Source organism: Chelonia mydas, unplaced genomic scaffold (assembly GCF_015237465.2).
Source record: "Chelonia mydas isolate rCheMyd1 unplaced genomic scaffold, rCheMyd1.pri.v2 scaffold_61_arrow_ctg1, whole genome shotgun sequence".
In the NCBI taxonomy this organism is placed as follows: Eukaryota; Metazoa; Chordata; order Testudines; family Cheloniidae; genus Chelonia; species Chelonia mydas.
The window spans coordinates 33,640-53,249 of NW_025111272.1; the positions used below are offsets into that span (position 1 = coordinate 33,640).

A 19,610-nucleotide genomic window follows, 5' to 3' on the forward strand; every position below is an offset into this window, starting at 1 on the left:
CCGCCCTGTGGCTGAAATCTCAGCCGTGGCCGGTTCAGACAGGAGCACGCTGGCTTGGCTCAATCTTTCCCCAGCCAGAGGCGGTGGGTTCCCACGGATTTCGTTCGCACACGGCCAGGAGGGAAGCAGCGAAGCGACCCCTGCTTTGGGTTCTGAAAACGCCAAGTGTCGGGGCGAGGGGAAAATCAACACCTGACCGGACCCTGCCCAGATACAGCGTTTCCGGCTCTTGCCTTTTTTTTTTTCCACCTTTTCCCACATGCGTTTGCCAGGGGACGCTGGGGACCCGACCCCGGAGCCTTGTGTACACACTGACGGGAGTTACCATCTTTGAAAGAACCGCAGGACGCCCGGGTTCTCTCCTTGGCTGGGGAATGGGAGTGGGGGGTCTAGTAGTTAGAGCGGGGGCGGGGCTGGGAGCCAGGACTCCTGGGTTCTCTCCCCGGCTCTGGGAGGGGAGTGGGGACAGGTGGGTTAGAGCAGGGGGGGGCTGGGAGCCAGGACTCCTTGGTTCTCCCTGTATCCCCCACTCCCCCGGCTCACCACAATGGTGCAGAGAGAGAGATTTTAATAACAGCAATCATTAGGTTTCAGAGTTAACACCCTACAAACCAAAACTGATCTGTGTCTGTGGTCAGTGTGACGACAGTTCTGTACGTCAGTGTGCAAAGGCAATGCCAGCAGGTCGCGCTGCTGCGCATGCGGCCTAGCGCCTTGAGTGTGTAGGACCCACAAAAATGGCTGCCTACTGGAAATGGGCAGGAGGGGAGCCAAGGAGGGCTCCCGATTGCCGCGCAGCTGTGGCGAAGGGAAGCGGAGTCGAGGTAGCAACATGACACCGTTCAAATCAGCCATCGTTAGGGACCAGAGTGAAGTGTCAGGGCAGAGAAGGAATTTGAGGTATAAAATCTCCCCCCACACCCCTAGTCCCACCCATGGCCCTGTTGCTAAGCGACGCACGCTACCCAGCGGGCGTTTACATCCAGGTATTTATTGAAATCGAATAGGGACCGAAAAGGTGAAATGTACAAAAGGAAAACAGTTGGCAGTGGGGTGAGGTGGGGAATTCGGTGGCGGAGACTCGTATAAAAAACCCCGGCGGGGGGAGGGGCAGTTTGTGGGGAACAGGGCGGGGCTTAAAACAAGGGGCGGGGCCGTCTCACTCAGAAGAAATCCACGTCTTCAGGGGCATCCAGGTCTCTGTACTCGACGATCGCGCGGGGGTCGCCCCGGACCATCCTGGGGGGGAAGAGACGGAGTGGGTGAGAGCCACGGGCCCGTTCTGCCCCATATCCACCCCCCCCAAACGCCTCTCGCCGCTGGGTTCACTGTTCCCCACCTACCTGTTCCGCGGTTTGTTGAGGTAGCTGCCCTGCCCCCTGAAGGTGTCGTAGTTACCCCGGCCGGCGGCGTAGGGGGCGTGAGGGTAGGGGGGGCCGCCTGCGGGAGGGACAGACGGACACGAGTCAGCAGAGGATACAACTCATGTGGTCATCCAGGGACCCCTCGCCCGGCGCTGAGATGCGGCCACTTCTGGGGTGGGGATCCCTTGCCCAACACTCAATCCCCACCCCGCTCCCAGCAGCAAGGGGCACCCCCTACTGACCCCCGCGGGCCAACTTACCACCGTATCCCATAATAGGCGGGCGCGGCTGTCCATAGGGCATGAGCCCCTGGGGTGTCTGGTGCGGGTAGGGCAGCCCAGGGGTGAGACCTGGAAGGAGGGGAAAAAAGGAAGGGCAGAGGTGTAAGACACTGGTGGTCCCAGCCCCCCGTGCTCTAACCCACCAGCCTTCACGCCCCTCCCAGAGCCGGGGAGGGAACCCAGGAGTCCTGGCTCCCAGCCCCCCCGGCTCTAACCTACCAGCCCCCACACTGCTCCCAGGGCTGGGGAGAGAACCCAGGAGTCCTGCCTCCCCACCAGGGCTCGAAGAGAATGGCAGATCCCTGCCCCATACAGCAAAACAAACCCAGGAGAGCAGACAGCCCCTGAACTCCAGGGCCACAACACCACCTCCCCGCCCCGCCACCCTCTGCCCTCTCCCTGGGGGGCGCTGCATACCCTGCCCGGGCCCGGGGGGCTGGTTGGGTTTGATCTCGGGCAGCGCCGGGCGCTTGGCGTCCAGGAGGAAGCTGTTGAAAAACGACACCTCCTTCTTCACCTCCTCGATCTTCTCGGCATGCTTGTTGAAGATGTGTTTGCGCACGAACTCGGGGCCCTGCCGGGGGGCGGAGACAGGGGTGAGTGGGGGAAACCGAGGCAGGGAGAGCCCCTCACCCCACCCCCCGGATCTGCCCCACGCACCTTGAATTTCTTCCCGCTGAGCGGGCAGAGCCACTTGTCCTTGCCCAGCTCCTGGGTGTTGGCCGTGACGAACTTCTCCACCTCCTGCTCGGGGTCCTTCTTCCCCATCTTCTGGGCCTCCTCGTCCGACAGCGACTCCCGCACGGTGGAGAGCGGGGCCAGCTTCTCCTCGAAGGTCTTCTGCCACTCGGCCACTGCGGGGCGGGGAACCCAGGAGTCCTGAGCACCGGCTCCCTGGCTCCAACCCTGCTGCCCTCCCCGAGCCGGGGGGAGAACCCAGCAGTCCTGGCTGCCAGCCCGCCCTGCTCTAACCCACCAGCCCCCGCTCCCCTCCCAGAGCCAGGGAGACAACCCAGGAGTCCTGGCTCCCAGCCCCCCGGTCCAAGCCACCAGACCCCACTCCCCTCCCAGAGCCGGGGAGCGAACCCAGGAGTCCTGGCTCCCAGCCTGCCCTGCTCTAACCACTAGCCCTCACTGCCCTCCTCTCCCCAAACTGGGGAGAGAACCCAGCAGTCCTGGTCCCCAGCTCGCCCTGCTCTAACCCACCAGCCCCCGCTCCCCTCCCCGAGCCAGGGAGAGAACCCAGGAGCCCTGGCTCCCAGCCCACCCTGCTCTAACCACTAGCCATCACTGCCCTCCGAGATCCAGGGAGAGAACCCAGGAGTCCTGGCTTCCAGCTCCCCCTGCTCTAACCCACCAGCCCCCGCTCCCCTCCCCGAGCCAGGGAGAGAACCCAGGAGCCCTGGCTCCCAGCCCACCCTGCTCTAACCACTAGCCATCACTGCCCTCCGAGATCCAGGGAGAGAACCCAGGAGTCCTGGCTTCCAGCTCCCCCTGCTCTAACCCACCAGCCCCCACTCCTCTCCCCTGGGGGGGGGGGGGAGAACCCAGGCGTCCGGCGGTACCTTCCCCATGGCTGACGCGGTTGGGGGGCATGGGCCCGCGCACGTGGATGATCCCGCAGCGGTTGGGCATCTCGTCCTCGTTGAGATACTCCGAGGTGTTGTAATAATCCACCGAGTGCACGATGCGCAGGTACAGCAGCAGCTTGTCCAGCACCTGGGGGGAAAGGGGGTCAAGTCCAGCCAGGCCCCTGCCCCCCGAGCCAGCCAGTCCCCGCCCTGGGGCCGGAGGGGAGCCGGCGCCCCCCGGAGGGGACAGGCCCCTGCCCCATTCCCCGCCCCCCTCACCTTGATGAGCTTCTCGTCCCTCTCCACGTTGATCTCGGCCGGGTTCCCCTCCTTGGGGGGCTCGTCGGCCGCCTCCCCGCTCTTGCCCAGCAGCTCCTCCTCCTCGGCGTTCACCTCCTCGATCAGGTAATCCGTGATGTTCTTCAGGATGGGGTTCTGGGAGGGCAGGCTCTGGGGGGGCCCACGGGACAAGTGAGCGAATGGGGGACCCGGCCCAGAAGCCTGTGGGGCGGAGCGCCCCCCTTTAGCCGCCTCCCAGAAGCCTGTGGGGGGCACAGATGGGCCCCACTGGCCGTAGATCATGCCCCCAGAATCCTTTGCAGGGTCTCCAAGGTGCGGGGGAAGGATGCTGGGAAGCCGTGGGCAGAGGCGTGACCTCCCCCCCACCCCCGTGTACTCACCGAGACCTGGGGAGCCTCGCGGGGCTCCCCCGCCCCCCAGAGCTGGGTGCGGTCGTCCAGGGTGTGGATGAGCTTGGCGGCCAGCTTGATGTCGTTGCGCACGATCTGCTTGTGCTGGGTGATGCCGTTGATGTTACGGACGCGGCGGGTCAGGTCGCGGTTCACGCCGGGGCTCAGCTCGCACTCCCGGAGCTGGGGGGGGCAGACACGGACTGAGCAGAGATGCGGCCACCTCTGGGGCGGGGCGGCCGGAGACCCGGGGACCCCTCGCCTGGTGCGGAGACGCGGCCACCTCTGGGGCGGGGCGGCTGGTTACACGGGGACCCCTCGCCCGGGGCGGCTGGTTACACGGGGACCCCTCGCCCGGGGCGGAGACGCGGCCACCTCTGGGGTGGGGCGGCTGGTTACATGGGGACCCCTCGCCCGGCGCGGAGACGCGGCCACCTCTGGGGTGGGGCGGCTGGTTACACGGGGACCCCTCGCCCGGTGCGGAGATGCGGCCACCTCTGGGGCGGGGCGGCTGATTATACAGGGACAACCCCCAGGGAAGCGGGGGCATCGGGGCCGGCCCTGCCTGCTGGGGAGAGCGCCCCCTAGAGCTGTGGCTGACATCTTCCTTTCCCAGGCAACACACGGAGCACACGGCTCTGGGGCAAGGACGAAGGTGTCCATGGACAGACCCCCGACCCCCCCTCTCCCAACGCCACTCAGGGGCGCAGCCTCCGACCCCCCCCCCACCCCACCCCCGTGCCCCACACGCTGTGGCCTTACCCGGATGTTCTGCAGGCTCCAGCAGATCTCCTTGATGTTCACGCTCCGGTTGAAAGTCACCCAGCCCCTGCGGAAAAACCTGACGCAGACGCCCGGAGTTAGTGCCTGGGCACATGGACCTCCCCCAGCACCCGCCTCTGCCCGGCTTCCCGCCCCCCCAGTGGATGCCACCTACCTCCTCTCGGGCTGGGGGTCGGATAGGGCCACGCGCATGAAGCCGGGGTACCGCTTGCAGAGCTGCGGGGAGAGAGAGATCAGAGGGGTGTTAGGAAGGGGACTGGATCTATACCCCCCACCTGCCGCCGCCCCAGAATATCAGCCCCCCCAGCTCACCGCGACGATCTCGGCCTGGGAGATATTGGGGGCGATGTTGCGCATGAAGAGGGAACAGGTCTTGTGCAGAGGGCGGGGTTTGCACTCCCCGCCGTCCTTCTCCTTGGCCTTCGTCGCCGCCACCGCCTCCTCCTCTTCCTCCTTCACCTTCTCCTCCTTGGGCTTCTCCTCTGCACCAGGCACGACAGAGTAAGGGTGGGGCCGTCCCATGTCCCATTCCCTGCCCCCCTGAGCCAGCCAGTCCCTGCCCTGTGTCCCTTTCCCCACCCCCTGAGCCAGCCAGTCCCCATCCTGGGGCCGGGTGGGAGCCAGCGCTCCCTAGAGGGGACAGGCCCCTGCGTGTCTCACCCTCCTTGTCCTCGGTGCGGCCGCTTTCGGACTCTGTCTCTGACTCCGAGACGCTCCCCTCATCGTAGCTGTCGTCCCCGCTGCGTTTCCGCTTCCGCTTCTTGCTGGCCTGAGAGGAGAAGAGGGAGCCCGGTGACCGGCAGGAAAGGGGGCAGGGACTATGAGCAAAGGGGTGGAGACTGCGAGAAACAGGGAGCACAGGGCAGGCAGGAACTGGCATGAAGGGGGTGGGACATGTCAGAAGGAGCACAGGGGGCAGGGCAGAGGATAAATGGGCGGGGGCCAGTCAGGAGGGGGAGGAGCAAAGGGGACCAGGAGGGGGTGGGGCTGCAGGACCCACCTTTTTGGCCTCTTTCTCCGCTTCTTCCTTCTTCTCCGGCTTCTCCTCTTCCTCCTCGGAGGACTTCTTGGCTTTCTCCTCCACCGGCTCGTCACTGTCAGCCTGGGGGAGCGGGGGGCACCTGTCAGAGACTCTTCACCCCCTCCCCACCAATGAGCAGGCCCTCCACCCTGAGGGACCCCAGCCTGCCTCCCCCACCCCCCCACCCCCAGGGTGACAGGATAACGTCTCTCTACCCGGCTCCTTTGGATGGCACCGATCACCCTGGCGCCTGGGCGAGCAGGCCCAGTGGGGAAACTGAGGCACGGCGGAGCCGGGACTTGTCAGCTCCCCTGACCTTTTTGCCGTCCTCCTTCTTGTCCTCTTTGTCCGAGCCCTTGCGGTCGGCGTCAGACAGGCGGGCCTCGTCCTTCTTCCCTGGCTCGGCCTTGTCCTGCCTCTCCTCCTCTTCCTCCTGATCCAGGATCTTCAAGTCGTTCTCTGTGCCTCCCTCCATCTTGATAACGGCTAGGGAGGGGGGAGGAGAAGGGGAATTAGCGAGGGTCATTGTGGGGTTGTCGGCGCAGCACGGGGGGGGACCCCCGCCCGCCTCGGCCAAGTTGCTTCCCCAAGAAGAGTAAAGAAAAGGCTGCTGCTGCAGGGGGAGGATCTCCCTTCAGCTCCCGCGGTAGAGGCCCCCGTCTTTGGACCCCAAGGTCGGGCGTTGCTTGCCTTTCGGATCCCTAGACAGACAGGGTCTTTGGATCCAAACTGTGGGTTTCAGGGTGGCCCCCCTCCCCGATATCTTTGGAACCAAAGCCCGCCCGTCCCAGGCCCCCCTTACCGGCGTCCAGCATCTTGACGATCGCGGTGGCCTTGTCGATATCCAGCTGCAAGTTCTCGAACCAGCCGTTGTCCATGAGATAGAGGAAGACGCTGAGCCGGTTCTGCAGGGCGCCGTGGGCCTCCTGCTTCCTCTTCCCCGCTTCGTCCGGGTGGTACTTGGAGCGAAACCTTCGAGCCGGGAGGGGCGGGAAAAAGGCAGACGAGGAGAGATCAGAACAGGGCGCGGCGGGAGGGACGATGCTTAGCACATGCAGGTTGCGCTGGAGAAGGGGGGAGGCGCCGTAAAAAAATTCGGGGCGGGGAGGACTGGGGGGAAGCAGGGACCAGCCCCCGCCCCGGATCTTATTTATTGACGAGTCGCGCCGGACACTGGTAGGAAAAAATGAGTTCACCACATTGGTTTGTTTTTTAAAGCTACGCTCTCCGTTCGCTACCGGCCAAGCCCGGGGCAGGTTCGACCCTCTTAGCCAAGCGCCTGGTGGACGACGTTCAAATTGGAGCCCCGCTCGGATTGCGCGGAGGCAAGCGAGCCGAGAGCTGGGGGGGGGGGATTGAGGGTTCGGATGCCTGGGTTCGCTCCCCAGCAATGGCAGGGGAGCTGGGGGCCAGGACTCCTGGGTTCTTCCCCCCCCCGATGTTTAGGTGAGCTCTTTGTCAGCCTGGCTGGTGCTGTCACAATACCAGTTGGGATCAATTCCCCATCGCTCATGCGGGGCAGAACGGGGGGGCCAGATCCCCGCTGGAAACCTGGGACCCGGGGGCCTGTTCTTCACTTCACTTCTAATCTCATGCCAATCGCTTCCCCTAGCCTTTGGCTAGCTGGAGGACACGGTCTTTGGGGCAGGGAATCTGGCTGGTCCCTCGCACTTCCCACCTGTAGATTCAGTGTCCGGTCCAAACCTGGGGCTCAGATCTCGGTCGGGGGGTTGGGGAGAGCTCTAAGGCCAACCATAACACCAGAGTTGTAACGCTATTTAGGTGCCTAACTCCCCTGGGTCTCCGTGGGAATCAGACGCCTAAATTCCTTGAAATAAACCAAGATTCTGGGCCGGAATTGAAGCGTTCGCTTGTTTTCGCTGGCGGGAAGGGGGGCAATCAAGACCCCCCGTTCCTACCTCGGGGAGGCGGGAAGGAAGAGCCGATTGTTTTCTGGTACTGTATATTTGTTTGTTTGTTTGTTTGTTTTTTTAAGAGTTGAGGTCCGATCGAATAAGACAGAACACGTGTCATACATACACTCAGGATCAACTCCAGCTTTCCGACGGGAGCCTGAGAAATTCCTTCGGTGGTTTTAACCACTGGGCGCTTTATTTTGGCTACGGAGTGGCGGGCACTCGCGCTCTCTCGCCGGGCGGTTTAGTTAACCGAAAACAAAACAAAAAAAATCCCGGGTTGGGTGGGTTTGTTTTTTTTCCGCGGCTGGCTGTCTGATTCCTGACCATTGTACATTCAGCTACACACTGCATTGTGCTCAGTGCTTGGCCCTGGCTATCTAGCTAAAAAAAAAAAACACCCAAAAAACACGGGCGAGAGAGAGGAGCCGGAAGAAAAAAAAAAAAAACCAAAAAAAATCAAGAGATTTAGATTCTCCAGGCTGACGGCAAAAGTGACTTCTGATTTTGAATTCTCTTGATTCTGGCACTTGGGAGGAGGGGAGAAAAGGGTAAGTTAACAGTTATCAGCCACACACACCCCCAAAAAATAAAATAAATAAATTAAGAGACGGCTGCTAAAATTAAGAGAAACCTGTAAGCTAGCGTCCAAGAACCATACGCAGAAGTCACCACACAGACAGTGCTCCTACATTCACTGCGGGAGGGGGGGCGTCGGTACACCGGATTTGTCGACAGGGGAAACTGAGGCATGGTGGATTATGCCCTCGGTCTGGAAGGGGTGTGGGGGCTGGTGGGTTAGAATGCAGGGGCTGAGAGTCAGGACTCCTGGGTTCTCTCCCCGGCTCTGGGAGAGGAGTGGGGGCTGGTGGGTCAGAGCAGGGGGGCTGGGAGGTAGTGTTTTCTAGTGGCAAGGAGTCAGGGTGCCTGGGTTCTATACCAGGCTCAGATACATGACCCTGGGCAAATCATGTCTTTGTGCCTCAGTTTCCCCTCCTGCCCTGTTGCCTGTCTGGACTGCAAACGCTGGGACGGGGACTGTTGCGTGCTTGTGCCTGGCAGAAGGGTGGTCCCCCCGATCTCAGCGGGGCCTTGTCATTGGTCATTGTCTGATGCGGCCGGCACAATGGGACCCCCAATCTCCTTTCGGTGGTGGGGAGGTCAGTGTGGCACCCTTCATGACACCCCTCCTGCACTCTTGCCCTGGGGCTTCTAGCTGCTACTGTAACGCGTCCAACAAACCATGCCCGTTTTACAGAGGGGGAAACCGAGGCAAGGGGAGCCGCTCATCAGAATCGGGAGGGCTGGCTCCTACCCCCACCTTCTCTCAGCGCTGACCCGATCCCAAACAGAACTCCGGCCACCAAGCCCGCAACGCCAACGCCCGCTCAGGCACGTGGCCAAAGTGCCGAGCGATGGCTGGGACCGCGGGCCAGGGAGACCCCACAGATCTCTCGGGAACGGACACGGCCCCAGAGCTGGGATCGGGGGGGAATAGCTAAGAAGCTGGTGAAGCGAGACCAGCTGCCCGGGGTTAGCCACACCCGGTTAGCCTTCGTTCTACGGCAGGGATCGGAACCACGGGTCCATTTGTGGCAATCCCCACCCCCTCTGCCTGAGATCAGAACCGCTGGCCTTCCCAGCCCCCCCTACGCTGGATCAGAACCGCCTGGCAGCCTCCCCCAACCTTGTCCAACCGGATCAGAACGGCGCCAACCCCCCCACCTCCTGGCTGTGTCGGATCAGAACTCGGGGTCTGTGAATTTCAACCTCCCCGGCACCGAATCGACCGCCCGCCCCCCAAAACTCCTGCCCTGCTGGGTCCGCCTGGTTCTGTCTCCGGATCTCACACACACACACGCACACGGGGGATGCCGGGGCCGCGCCCTGTGGCGGACGTACCACTCCTCGTCCTTGTGCGCCAGGAAGAAATCCTGCATCTGCTGGCGCCGGAAATCCAGCTTGTAGTCGTTGTACCGCTTGACAGCCTCCGTCTCGTCCACCGAGTCGTCCAGGGAGAGCAGGAATTCCTTGAAGCTCTTCATGACGGGCGGGGCCATGCCGACATCCACCTCGGCGATGTTACCCAGTCTGCTTGGGGGGGGCCGAGACAGTCGGTGTGCGCAGGGGAAGGGGAAGGCAGAGGTGGGGGAGGAGCAGGAAGTGGGCGATTTACCTGGCTTGGATGGGCAGGAGATGGTGTTGCTGCATGACGTGCATATCGGGGTGCGCCCAGGGCTGGGGGGGCCCGTAGGTGGGGCCGGCGGTCGCCCCGCTATACGGCATCTCGTACCCGCTGTGGTAGGGGTCGGTGCTGTGCTCATCCCTGTGGGGGGGGGATAGGCAAGGGCTCAAAATCACTTTGGGCGAGGCAGGGCCAAGAGGGGCCTCGGGGCAAACAGCTGGGGTCTGCTAGAAAGCCCCGGGATGTAACCAGTTAGTTCATTTTCCCGTTCGTTTGTCGGGTGATATTACGATTCACTAACGCGTCACGTATAATCATCATGTTGAATACAGTTAAATTGCAGGATTATAAAAGTATAGGATTAATTAGCAATTAGAAGGGACACGGCTGAGGGCTATAAAATCATGACTGGTGCGGAGAAAGTAAGTAAGGGCGTGTTATTTACTCCTCATAACACAAGAACTAGGGGTCACGCAATGAAATGAATAGGCTGCAGGTTTAACAACAAACAAAAGGAAGTTTTTCTCCACCGAACGCACAGTCAACCCGTGGAACTCCTCGCCAGAGGATGTTGTGAAGGCCAAGACTAGAACAGGGTTCAAAAAAGAACTAGGTAAGTTCATGGAGGACAGGTCCATCAGCGGCTATTAGCCGGGCTGGGCAGGGATGGTGTCCCTAGCCTCTGCTTGCCAGCAGCTGGGAATGGATGACAGGGGATGGATCACTTGATGATTCCCTGTTCTGTTCATTCCCTCTAGGGCACCTGGCATTGGATACTGGGCTAGACCGACCTTTGGTCTGACCCATTACAGCCGTTCTTATGTTAGACAATTATCTATTACGTATCTACGTAAATAGGGCTGAAACACAAGGCCTGTAAGATTTTAGCTTAGCCATACTAGGCCTTAGAGTTAAGGAAACGCTTGACATAAGTCAGTGGTTCTCAACCAGGGGTACGTGTTCCCCAGGGGCTGCAGAGGTCTTCCAGGGGGTACATCAACCCTAGATATTTACCTAACTTTACAACAGGCAGCATAAAAACCACTAGAGAAGTCGGTACAAATTAAAATTTCACACAACGACTTCTTTAAATACTGCTCCGGATACTATATGCTGAAACGTAAGTACAAGATTTATATTCCAATCTATTTATTTTATAATTATATGGTACAAACGAGGAAGTCGGCAATTAATTTGTCAGTACTAGCATGGTTCTGACGCTTGTACTTTTAGGTCGGATTTTGCAAGCACGTAGTTGTAAAGTGAGGGGTACGCAAGACAAATCAGACTCCTGAAAGGGGGACAGTCGTCTGGAAAGGTTGAGAGCCACTGACATAAATGACCAACGAATGACCCTAAGCCACAAGATTACGGGGAAAAGATGTCCTGGAAAAAATTGACCCTAAAATTAATTTTGGACCACAAGATGTCTGGTAGTCACATTTTAACGCCTGCCCCAACTGATGTGTGTAAATACTAATGAGACTCAAAGAAACTATAACCCTATGAAAAATGGGGTACCCCAATATTCTTGGGGGACAATACAAATAAGGAAAAAAGGTCGGCCCTTTTCACGTGCAGAGTGCAGATGCAGTCAGAATCACAAGATATAAGAGGGCAGTCAGATTGGACAGAGCAATCATGAGTGACTTCGGTTTCATTGCATCAAAAACCAGGTCAACGACAGGTTTTGACTTCAAAAGGGCACGTCCGGGGAGTTGAAAGGAATTAGTGGAAGAAGTCGGCTGGACCGAAAGAGCGCCAGGAGGCTCGGAACATAAAAACGATCTGAAACAACGGGGGGAAAACGTGTCAGGAAAGACTCCAGCCCCGGCGGGAGGAATAACGACCTCCAAGAAGCGAGGAAGAGTAAGCAGAGAGCATGGAAAAAACGGGATGACCAGCAAAGAAAGCGGTTAGGAAACACAGGACCAAAGTGAGAATGGCTAAAAGTCCTGACTTTCCACAGTATGCATCCGATGAAGTGAGCTGTAGCTCACGAAAGCTTACGCTCAAATAAATTGGTTAGTCTCTAAGGTGCCACAAGTACTCCTTTTCTTTTTGCGAATACAGACTAACACGGCGGTTACTCTGAAACCTGAAAATATATACGGGTTTTTAAAGACATAGAAATAAAAAATATCAGGAAAGATGAGGTCGGGTCGCTATGCAGTGGGGATAGAGACAGTAAGAAATGATCAAAATGTGGCCCGCAAATTAAATAAATACTTGACCTCGGTTTTCAATAAGGATGTTAATATAGAATATGGATTGGCAGGATTCAGTTACTTGGTTATATAATCAAAGTAATAAAGTGAGCGCTGTCTACTTTGTATTCTGTGTTGTAATTGAAATCGATGTATTTGAAAGTGCAGAAGACACCCAAAAACAGGATACAGAGGGACCTAGACAAATCGGAGGATTGGGCCAAAAGAAATCTGATGAGGTTCAACAAGGACAAGTGCAGAGTCCTGCCCTTAGGACGGAAGAATCCCATGCACCGCTACAGACTAGGGACCGAATGGCTCGGCAGCAGTTCTGCAGAAAAGGACCTAGGGGTTACAGTGGACGAGAAGCTGGATATGAGTCAGCAGTGTACCCTTGTTGCCAAGAAGGCCAATGGCATTTTGGGATGTATAAGTAGGGGCATTGCCAGCAGATCGAGGGACGTGATCGTTCCCCTCTATTCGACATGGGTGAGGCCTCATCTGGAGTACTGTGTCCAGTTTTGGGCCCCACACTACAAGAAGGATGCGGAAAAATTGGAAAGAGTCCAGCACAGGGCAACAAAAATGATTAGGGGACTGGAACACATGACTTACGAGGAGAGGCTGAGGGAACTGGGGATGTTTAGTCTGCGGAAGAGAAGAATGAGGGGGGATTTGATAGCTGCTTTCAACTACCTGAAAGGGGGTTCCAAAGAGGATGGATCTAGACTGTTCTCAGTGGTAGCTGATGACAGAACAAGGAGTAATGGTCTCAAGTTGCAGTGGGGGAGATTTAGGTTGGATATTAGGAAAAACTTTTTCACTAGGAGGGTGGTGAAACACTGGAATGCGTTACCTAGGGAGGTGGTGGAATCTTCTTCCTTAGAGGTTTTTAAGGTCAGGCTTGACAAAGCCCTGGCTGGGATGATTTAATTGGGGATTGGTCCTGCTTTGAGCAGGGGGTTGGACTAGATGACCTCCTGAGGTCCCTTCCAACCCTGATATTCTATGATTCTATGACTGTTTAATGCGATTAATCGCATGGTAAACTTTTCTTTAATCGTGTAGTTATTTTTTTAAAATGAGATCAGCCCTAGTTAAAACGCAAATCATCAATGCTGCGTGACCAAATATACAAACTGAACATCCTTACATCTAACTACAAGCTAACTAGTTTTCAAGTTTCCTTTGCCTAGCTGTAAATTGCGATTATTGTCAGCGATGGAAATAATTTTTCATCCCTCTGCGTGAAATCGATGTGTGCAGATAAAAAGCTAATCTTTCCGAGCCTGAACCAGGGCATGACAGCAGTGTGGCTGATGGAAAAGTGCGTCTAGAAAGGAAAGTCGCCCTATCAGAGGTGGAAGAAAAACTTTAAAAAACGTAATGCTCTCAAATCCATGGGGACTGGATAGTTTCCAGCCCAGAATACTGAAAGAACTGGCATGTGAGATGGTTAGTAGCAAAGATTTTGAGTAAATTTATCTATTCGAGAGTAGTACCGTATGAACGGCTAAGGATCGGTCTCGGAACAGATCTTATTCAGTAGTTTTGTAAACGAGCTTGGCACAAAAATAAGGAGCGTACCCATGAAATTTGCTAACGATACAGCATCGGCACAGAGGAAGAGCTAGAAGGCAGTAGTGACAGAAATGGGCAGAAATTTAATAGTCCATAACAAAAATTTCTGCTACAAGCTGGGGCCGTGTCAGCTAGAAACAGCCGAGCAAGAGAGAGACCCGGGTGTGCGGGTGATGAGCCACCAACACGACGTGGCCAGGGAAATGGCAAAAATCCAATCTAGGCTGCATCGGACGAGGTATTTCCAGGAGACGGAGCGAGAGAAATATTAACGCCGTTGTAGACGGCAGGGGGAAGTCTCCGTTGGAATACCGGCCGCAAATCTGGTCCCCCATATTCAAGAAAGACAAATTTGAACGTGAATAATTGCGGAGAAGAGACCCTAGGTCAACGAGGGTGACGGAGAACCCCGTCTTATGAGGGGGACGAATCTGACTCGTTTAGGCTCACACATTGGGCGGGGAGGAGACGGGGGCTGATTACTTTCTAGAAATACGTTAGGGCAGGCGAAGAGCTGTTGGAGCAAAAGGCCAGCATTGGATAAACTGACCAGGAACAAATTCAGGGGGGAAATACGAAAGTTTCTAACCATCCGAGGGGGCTCTGCCTCCCGATACAAGGTATGGGGGCAACCAGCAAAGTGAGTTTTCACGGAGCGCGCAAATGTATAACAGGGCTGCTTGTGTTAGTGGGGGGCAGGACTTGGCAGCGCTGGGGGTCCCTTTATGTTCCTAACGCTTTTTTAAATAAAACCTCAATGTATTCAGGGAGGTTATTTTTAAATTTCCTTCTTCCTTCTCTCGGGTACTTGGCTGGCTGGTTCTTGCTCATACTCTCAGGGTCTAATGGATCTTGGGGAGGGTTTCACCTTCCTCTTCAGCATGGGGCACAGGACACTTGCCAGGATTATCTGGGACTCTCTCCTTGAATAGTCTCCCTCGGGCACCTCGTCCCGCCTGCTCTCTGCCTAGGGCACATAACAGTCTAGCCTCCTTTGGCCCCACTCCAGCTGTGGCCTGTCAGGCGCGGGTGGCTTCTGCCAGACAGGTCAGACCAGCCTCGACCCCCACGGGCGGGCGCAGCAGGGGGCATTCACTCACCAGTCTCGGCGCATGCGTTTCTGGGGGGGGCTGAGCTCGTGCCGGGGGGGAGAGAAACGCTCCCGGCGGTTGCGGTCGTAGTCCCGGTACTCGCCCCGGCTCCGGCGCTCCCGGCCGCGGTCCCATTCCCTGCGGGGGCAGACACACCAATCACACCCCGATACATCCCTCCGCCAGAGGACCGCTGCACCCCCCCCCCCCCCGCTGCCGATATATCGCTCTGCTCCTGCCCCCAGCAAATCACCCCTCCACATGTACCCCTTGGGGGCAAATCACCCGCCCACACGTATCCCTCCACCTTGGGGGCAAGACGTCCACATAGAAGTTACCCTTCGCCCGGGGAATCGAAGCCAGGGGCTGCTCCAGATGCTCCCCGGACCCCCCACCCCGCCACACCTGTCATTCCAGTCGTCTCGGCGCCGGTCATCGCGCTCCCGGGAGCGATCGTAGTCGCTCCTCTCCCGCCGGAACTTGTCCCGGCGCCGGCGGTCGTACTCGTCGTCGCTGTCGCCCATGGCGGCGGGAGACGAGGAGGGAGCTGCGCAGGGGGGGAAAGGGGTGGGGGTGGAAACCTGGCCCGAGGCGGAGACAGGAGAAGCCAGGGCTGGACCAGCTGGGACCCCCCCTTTGGGGCCGGTGTCCCAGCTCCTGCCCCCCCGCCCCCTTATTGGCCCCCCAGCCCCCTAAGCGCAAGCCCGGCTTCTCCCCCAAACCCCAGCTCCCCTAGAAGGGAGGCAACTTCCCCCAGCCCAGCTCCCCGCGAGGCCCTTTGATGTGACCTTCCCCCCTCATCGCCTCCCCTCACGCGGCCCTGTACCTCCTCGAGCGGGGAAACTCCCCCCCCCCGTCTCCCTCCCTCCCTCCCCGGCGCCCCCCCTCCACCCCAGCGCCTCCCCCACCCAATCTCCCTCCCAGCCCTTCCCCCCACCCCAGCGCCTCCCCCCCAGCCCCTCCCCCACCCAATCTCCCTCCCAGCCCTTCCCCCCACCCCAGCGCCTCCCCCACCCAATCTCCCTCCCAGCCCTTCCCCCCACCCCAGCGCCTCCCCCCCCGCCCCTCCCCTCACCTCACCTCACCCCAGCGCCTCCCCGGCGCCCCCCCTCACCCCAGCGCCTCCCCCACCAGCGCCTCCCCGGCGCCCCCCCTCACCCCAGCGCCTCCCCCCCATCTCCCTGCCCCCCCCGGCGCCTCGCCCCCCAGCGCGGCCCCCCCCGCGCCTCACTCTCGCTCTCGGCACCGCGCTGCCGCCTCCGGCTCCTCCCCGTGCGCGCCCCGCTCGCTTCCTGCCGCCCGCCGGGTGCCCGGATGCGGGGGCCGGAAGCGGAAGTGGCGCCCCGGGCGGAAACCGGAAGTGCCCGGACTCTATGGTTCCGGCGAGGCGCTCTGGGACGGAGGAGGAACCGCCCTCTATGGTGCCTGCGTGGGGCGGGGCGCGGCGGGCGCTCTCTCTAGGGCGGGAGGACTCTGCGGGGCGGGCGGGAGACTCCAAGACGGGGGGGAACGCTACGGTACGGGTGAGGGGGACGCTCTAGGAATTCGGGACTCTATGGTAAAAGGAGGCGGACCGAGGAGCGACACGCTAGGGGGCGGTGCAGCCCTCTATGGTGCGGGCGGGCCGCTCTAGGTCGGGAGAACTCTATGGTGCGGGCAGGAGGGGCGCTCTAGCGCGAGGTGAAACTCTATGGTAGTCGAGCGATGCTCTAGGAGAAGGGCGCCCACTCTATGTCCCAGGCAGGAGAGCGGCAGGGCTCCATGTATGGGGAGGGTGGGGTGGTCTGGACGCTCTAGGGCGGTGGGACTCTATGGTGCCACGGAGGAGCGCCGCTCTAAACCACAGGCCAACTCTATGGTGTGATGGGAGCCGCTCTAGCCCGCTCCCACTCTATGGCGCATAGGGGGACACTCTAGGGAGGGAAAACTCTATGATGGCCAAGCCCCCTGCCCCTCCCTCTCCCGGACTCCTGGGTTCTCTCTCCCCTGGCGCTGGGAGGGGAGTGGGGGCTAGTGGTCGGAGCGGGGGGGGCTGGGAGCCAGGACTCCTGGGTTCTCTCCCCGGCCCTAGGAGGGGAGTAGGGGACTGGGTGGTCGGAGCAGGGGGGGCTGGAAGCCAGGACTCCTGGGTTCTCTCCCCGGCCCTAGGAGGGGAGTGGGGGCTGGGGGTTGGAGCAGGGGGGCTGGGAGCCAGGACTCCTGGGTTCTCTCCCTGTGCCCAGTAGCCCCCCCCACCCCTCCACCATCTTCCTGGCCCTGGTGGGTCTGATCACAGCGGGGTGGGGGGGGGGTTTGTGGGGGTACCAGGCTGGGAGGGGGGGAACAAAGCCATGAGGCAGGTGTTTTTATTAAAAATCCCAACATTTAATGTATTTCCAGTAAACAGGCAGACACTGCGAAACCCGAGGCAGGAGGGGTTGGAGCAGTGGGGCAGCCGGAGGGGGGGCGGGGGGGGGAATCACCGATTTAAAGAGAAAAATCCCCACCCACCCACACCAAGACCAAACCCCAGGCTGCCTTCACAGGACCTCTGGGGGACACCCCCATCTGCAGGGGCGGGAGAGACGAAAGGGGAGCCTCCCTCTTCACCCCCCCCCCCCGGGGCTGGAAACAGACAAGGATGCAAAAAGAAGGGGGGCAGAGTTGGCAGGCGGATGCGGGGGGCTGCAACACATCACAGAGGGTCACTGGAGGTCCAGGAGGTATCCCAGAATTCCCTGAGAAGAGGAGCGGGAGGGAGAGCGGCGTTTCCCATCATCCTCCGAGGCGGATGCTCTGGATTATCTGGAAGATAGCTGGGGGTGGGGGGAGAAGGGTGCAGAGTGAGGCTGGTGGGCGGGGGGGGGGCTCTCAGGGGCACAACTTGGGGTAATAGGAGGGGCTTGTTCTCAGGCTCCTCCCCCTCCCAAGGGCAGCTGGGTTGTGTACCTACTGCAGGGATGGGCAGGCCAAGGTCCAGAGGAACCTCGAGGAGCCGAACCCCTAACTCAGGGCTGGCCTGTCTGTTCCCATTAGTAGGTTTCAGAGTCAACACCTAGGGGCACCGCTCTATCGTTGATGCTGCTGGGACAGTACATCCCCAGGGGAAGCTTCTCCCATCTCTGACATCAGTAGGGGCCAGAGTCAACAACCGCGGTCCTCCAGCTGTCTCCACCACTGTCGCCATTAACCCATCACACATCCAGCTAACTAACTTAGTTGTCAGTAGACTTCAGAATGAACACCATCCATGGGGCAGCGGCTGTTCTTAAAGGGCAGACCAAGCACCCTACATGGGAGCAGTTTATGCCTCATACGTTTCAGACTAAATTTCCACCCAAAGCACTCTCCCAGCACTAAGTACAATCATTAGGTTTCAGAGTGAATATGACGAAACCTTCTGCCGATAGTATGCACAGGCAGAATGGACACATTCATGCACACGGCTCCCATCATTAGGTTTCAGAGTCAACACACTTGCATGCAGCAGACGCCCGTCTCTAGCTCCCAACATTAAATTTTGGGATGAACACGACACATGGGGCTGAAGTGCGTCAGGCCCCCCTTTCCTTGGTTCAAGAGTTTACCCTACAATTGCCCGCATTATTAGGTTCTTGTGTAGATGTCTCCTACGGGTGGTGCTTCTGCCTCTAGTCCCAATCATTAGGTCCCGGGGTAAACGGTCTGTTCCTCTTGGATTCCCACCATTAGGTCTCAGGGTAAACGCTGTGCAATTTATGATGCCATAACTAGGAAGCAGCATCAACACCCAGGAAGGGACACGGCCTGCGTCTCTCTCATCATTAAGCTTCAGGGTGAACGCCATAAATCCTTCCCAATGGAAAGCGTCAAGAGCACAGGCAGATCTCGGTCCCTAAGGCCCCCCCCATCATTAGGATCCAGAGTGAACAGACCATCCCGCCCGACTGACCTGAGCCACAGACCACGAACACGAACAGGGCCAGCAACCACGGCCCCACGGCGGCTTTCTCCTCCGGGGGGGCTTTCTGTGTGGGCCAGAGAGAGCGTTAGGGATGGGAACTCGCCCCCCCCAGCCCTGCCGGTGCCCCCCCCCAACACCCAGCCCTGCCAGTGCCCCCCACTCCCGACCCTGAGCCCCGCCCAGCCCTGCCGGTGCCCCCCCGCTCCCGACCCCCAGCCCCCTGCCCCCCCAGCCCTGCCGGTGCCCCCCACTCCCTACCCCCAGTTCCCCCCAGTGCCCCCCGCTCCCGACCCCCAATCCCCTGCCCCCCCAGCCCTGCCAGTGCCCCCCCGCTCCCGACCCCCAGCCCTGCCAGTGCCCCCCGCTCCTGACCCCCAGCCCCCCCAGTGCCCCCCGCTCTCGACCCCCAGCCCCCTGCCCTGCCCCCCCGCTCCCGACCCCCAGCCCCCCCCGTGCCCCCCGCTCCCGACCCCCAGCCCCCTGCCCCCCCAGCCCTGCCAGTGCCCCCCCGATCCCGACCCCCAGCCCCCTGCCCCCCCAGCCCCACCGGTGCCCCCCCGCTCCCGACCCCCGGCCCCGCCGGTGCCCCCCCGCCCCCCCGTACCGGGGCGCGGTGCAGGCCCCCGCGCTGGGTGATGCTCTTGCTGTGCCGCTCGTTGGCCACCCTCATGCGCTGCACCCCGGACATGATCCCGCCGGGCCCCCCCGCTGGCTGGCCCAGACGCCGCGCCGCTCACGGCGCATGCGCCGGGGCAGGGCGGCGGGCGCGAAGTAAGTCGCCGGGCGCCGCAGGGCGCAGGCGCCCGCCTCGCGAGAGGCGGAAGCGACGCGGCGGCCCTGCGCGGGCCTGACGTGGCGAGCTTTCGTCGCTCGCGTGACGTCGCAAGCCGGCGCCCAGCCGCCGCGCGGCACCATTGCGCATGTGCGAGACCTCTGGGCTCTTGCCCATGGGTGTTGTGACGGGGGGACGCCATTTTCGAACGGCTCCTCTAATGCGCA

At 60.0% G+C, this 19,610-nt stretch overlaps 2 protein-coding genes across 4 annotated transcripts; both read right to left on the reverse strand.

Annotated features, from left to right (window-relative positions):
• Positions 1 to 971: 971 nt before the first annotated feature.
• Positions 972 to 16,174, reverse strand: SRRT (serrate, RNA effector molecule). 3 transcript variants are annotated; one of them, XM_037888791.2, is made up of 20 exons: positions 15,921 to 16,174; positions 15,095 to 15,236; positions 14,699 to 14,827; positions 9,802 to 9,951; positions 9,528 to 9,716; positions 6,512 to 6,681; positions 6,026 to 6,195; positions 5,689 to 5,790; positions 5,349 to 5,457; positions 5,001 to 5,170; positions 4,843 to 4,904; positions 4,668 to 4,746; positions 3,897 to 4,088; positions 3,496 to 3,666; positions 3,211 to 3,364; positions 2,306 to 2,499; positions 2,063 to 2,219; positions 1,625 to 1,714; positions 1,344 to 1,440; positions 972 to 1,239 (listed from the first exon to the last, which is right to left on the reverse strand). In XM_037888791.2, exons 2-20 carry the CDS (start codon positions 15,211 to 15,213, stop codon positions 1,164 to 1,166), a joined length of 2,580 nt encoding a protein of 859 aa, XP_037744719.1. In that variant the 5' UTR covers positions 15,214 to 15,236; positions 15,921 to 16,174; the 3' UTR covers positions 972 to 1,163. The 3 variants fall into 3 exon arrangements, with proteins under 3 accessions (XP_037744719.1, XP_037744718.1, XP_043393561.1); XM_037888790.2 differs by having other exon boundaries at positions 9,528 to 9,719; positions 15,921 to 16,075; XM_043537626.1 differs by having other exon boundaries at positions 9,528 to 9,719; positions 15,095 to 15,237; positions 15,916 to 15,939.
• An 857-nt stretch (positions 16,175 to 17,031) lies between these two features.
• LOC119565012 (stress-associated endoplasmic reticulum protein 1) lies at positions 17,032 to 19,610 on the reverse strand. Its single transcript, XM_037888795.2, has 3 exons — positions 19,216 to 19,610; positions 18,600 to 18,675; positions 17,032 to 17,484 (listed from the first exon to the last, which is right to left on the reverse strand). The coding sequence occupies exons 1-3, from the start codon at positions 19,297 to 19,299 to the stop codon at positions 17,444 to 17,446; spliced, it is 201 nt and encodes a 66-aa protein (XP_037744723.1). The 5' UTR covers positions 19,300 to 19,610; the 3' UTR covers positions 17,032 to 17,443.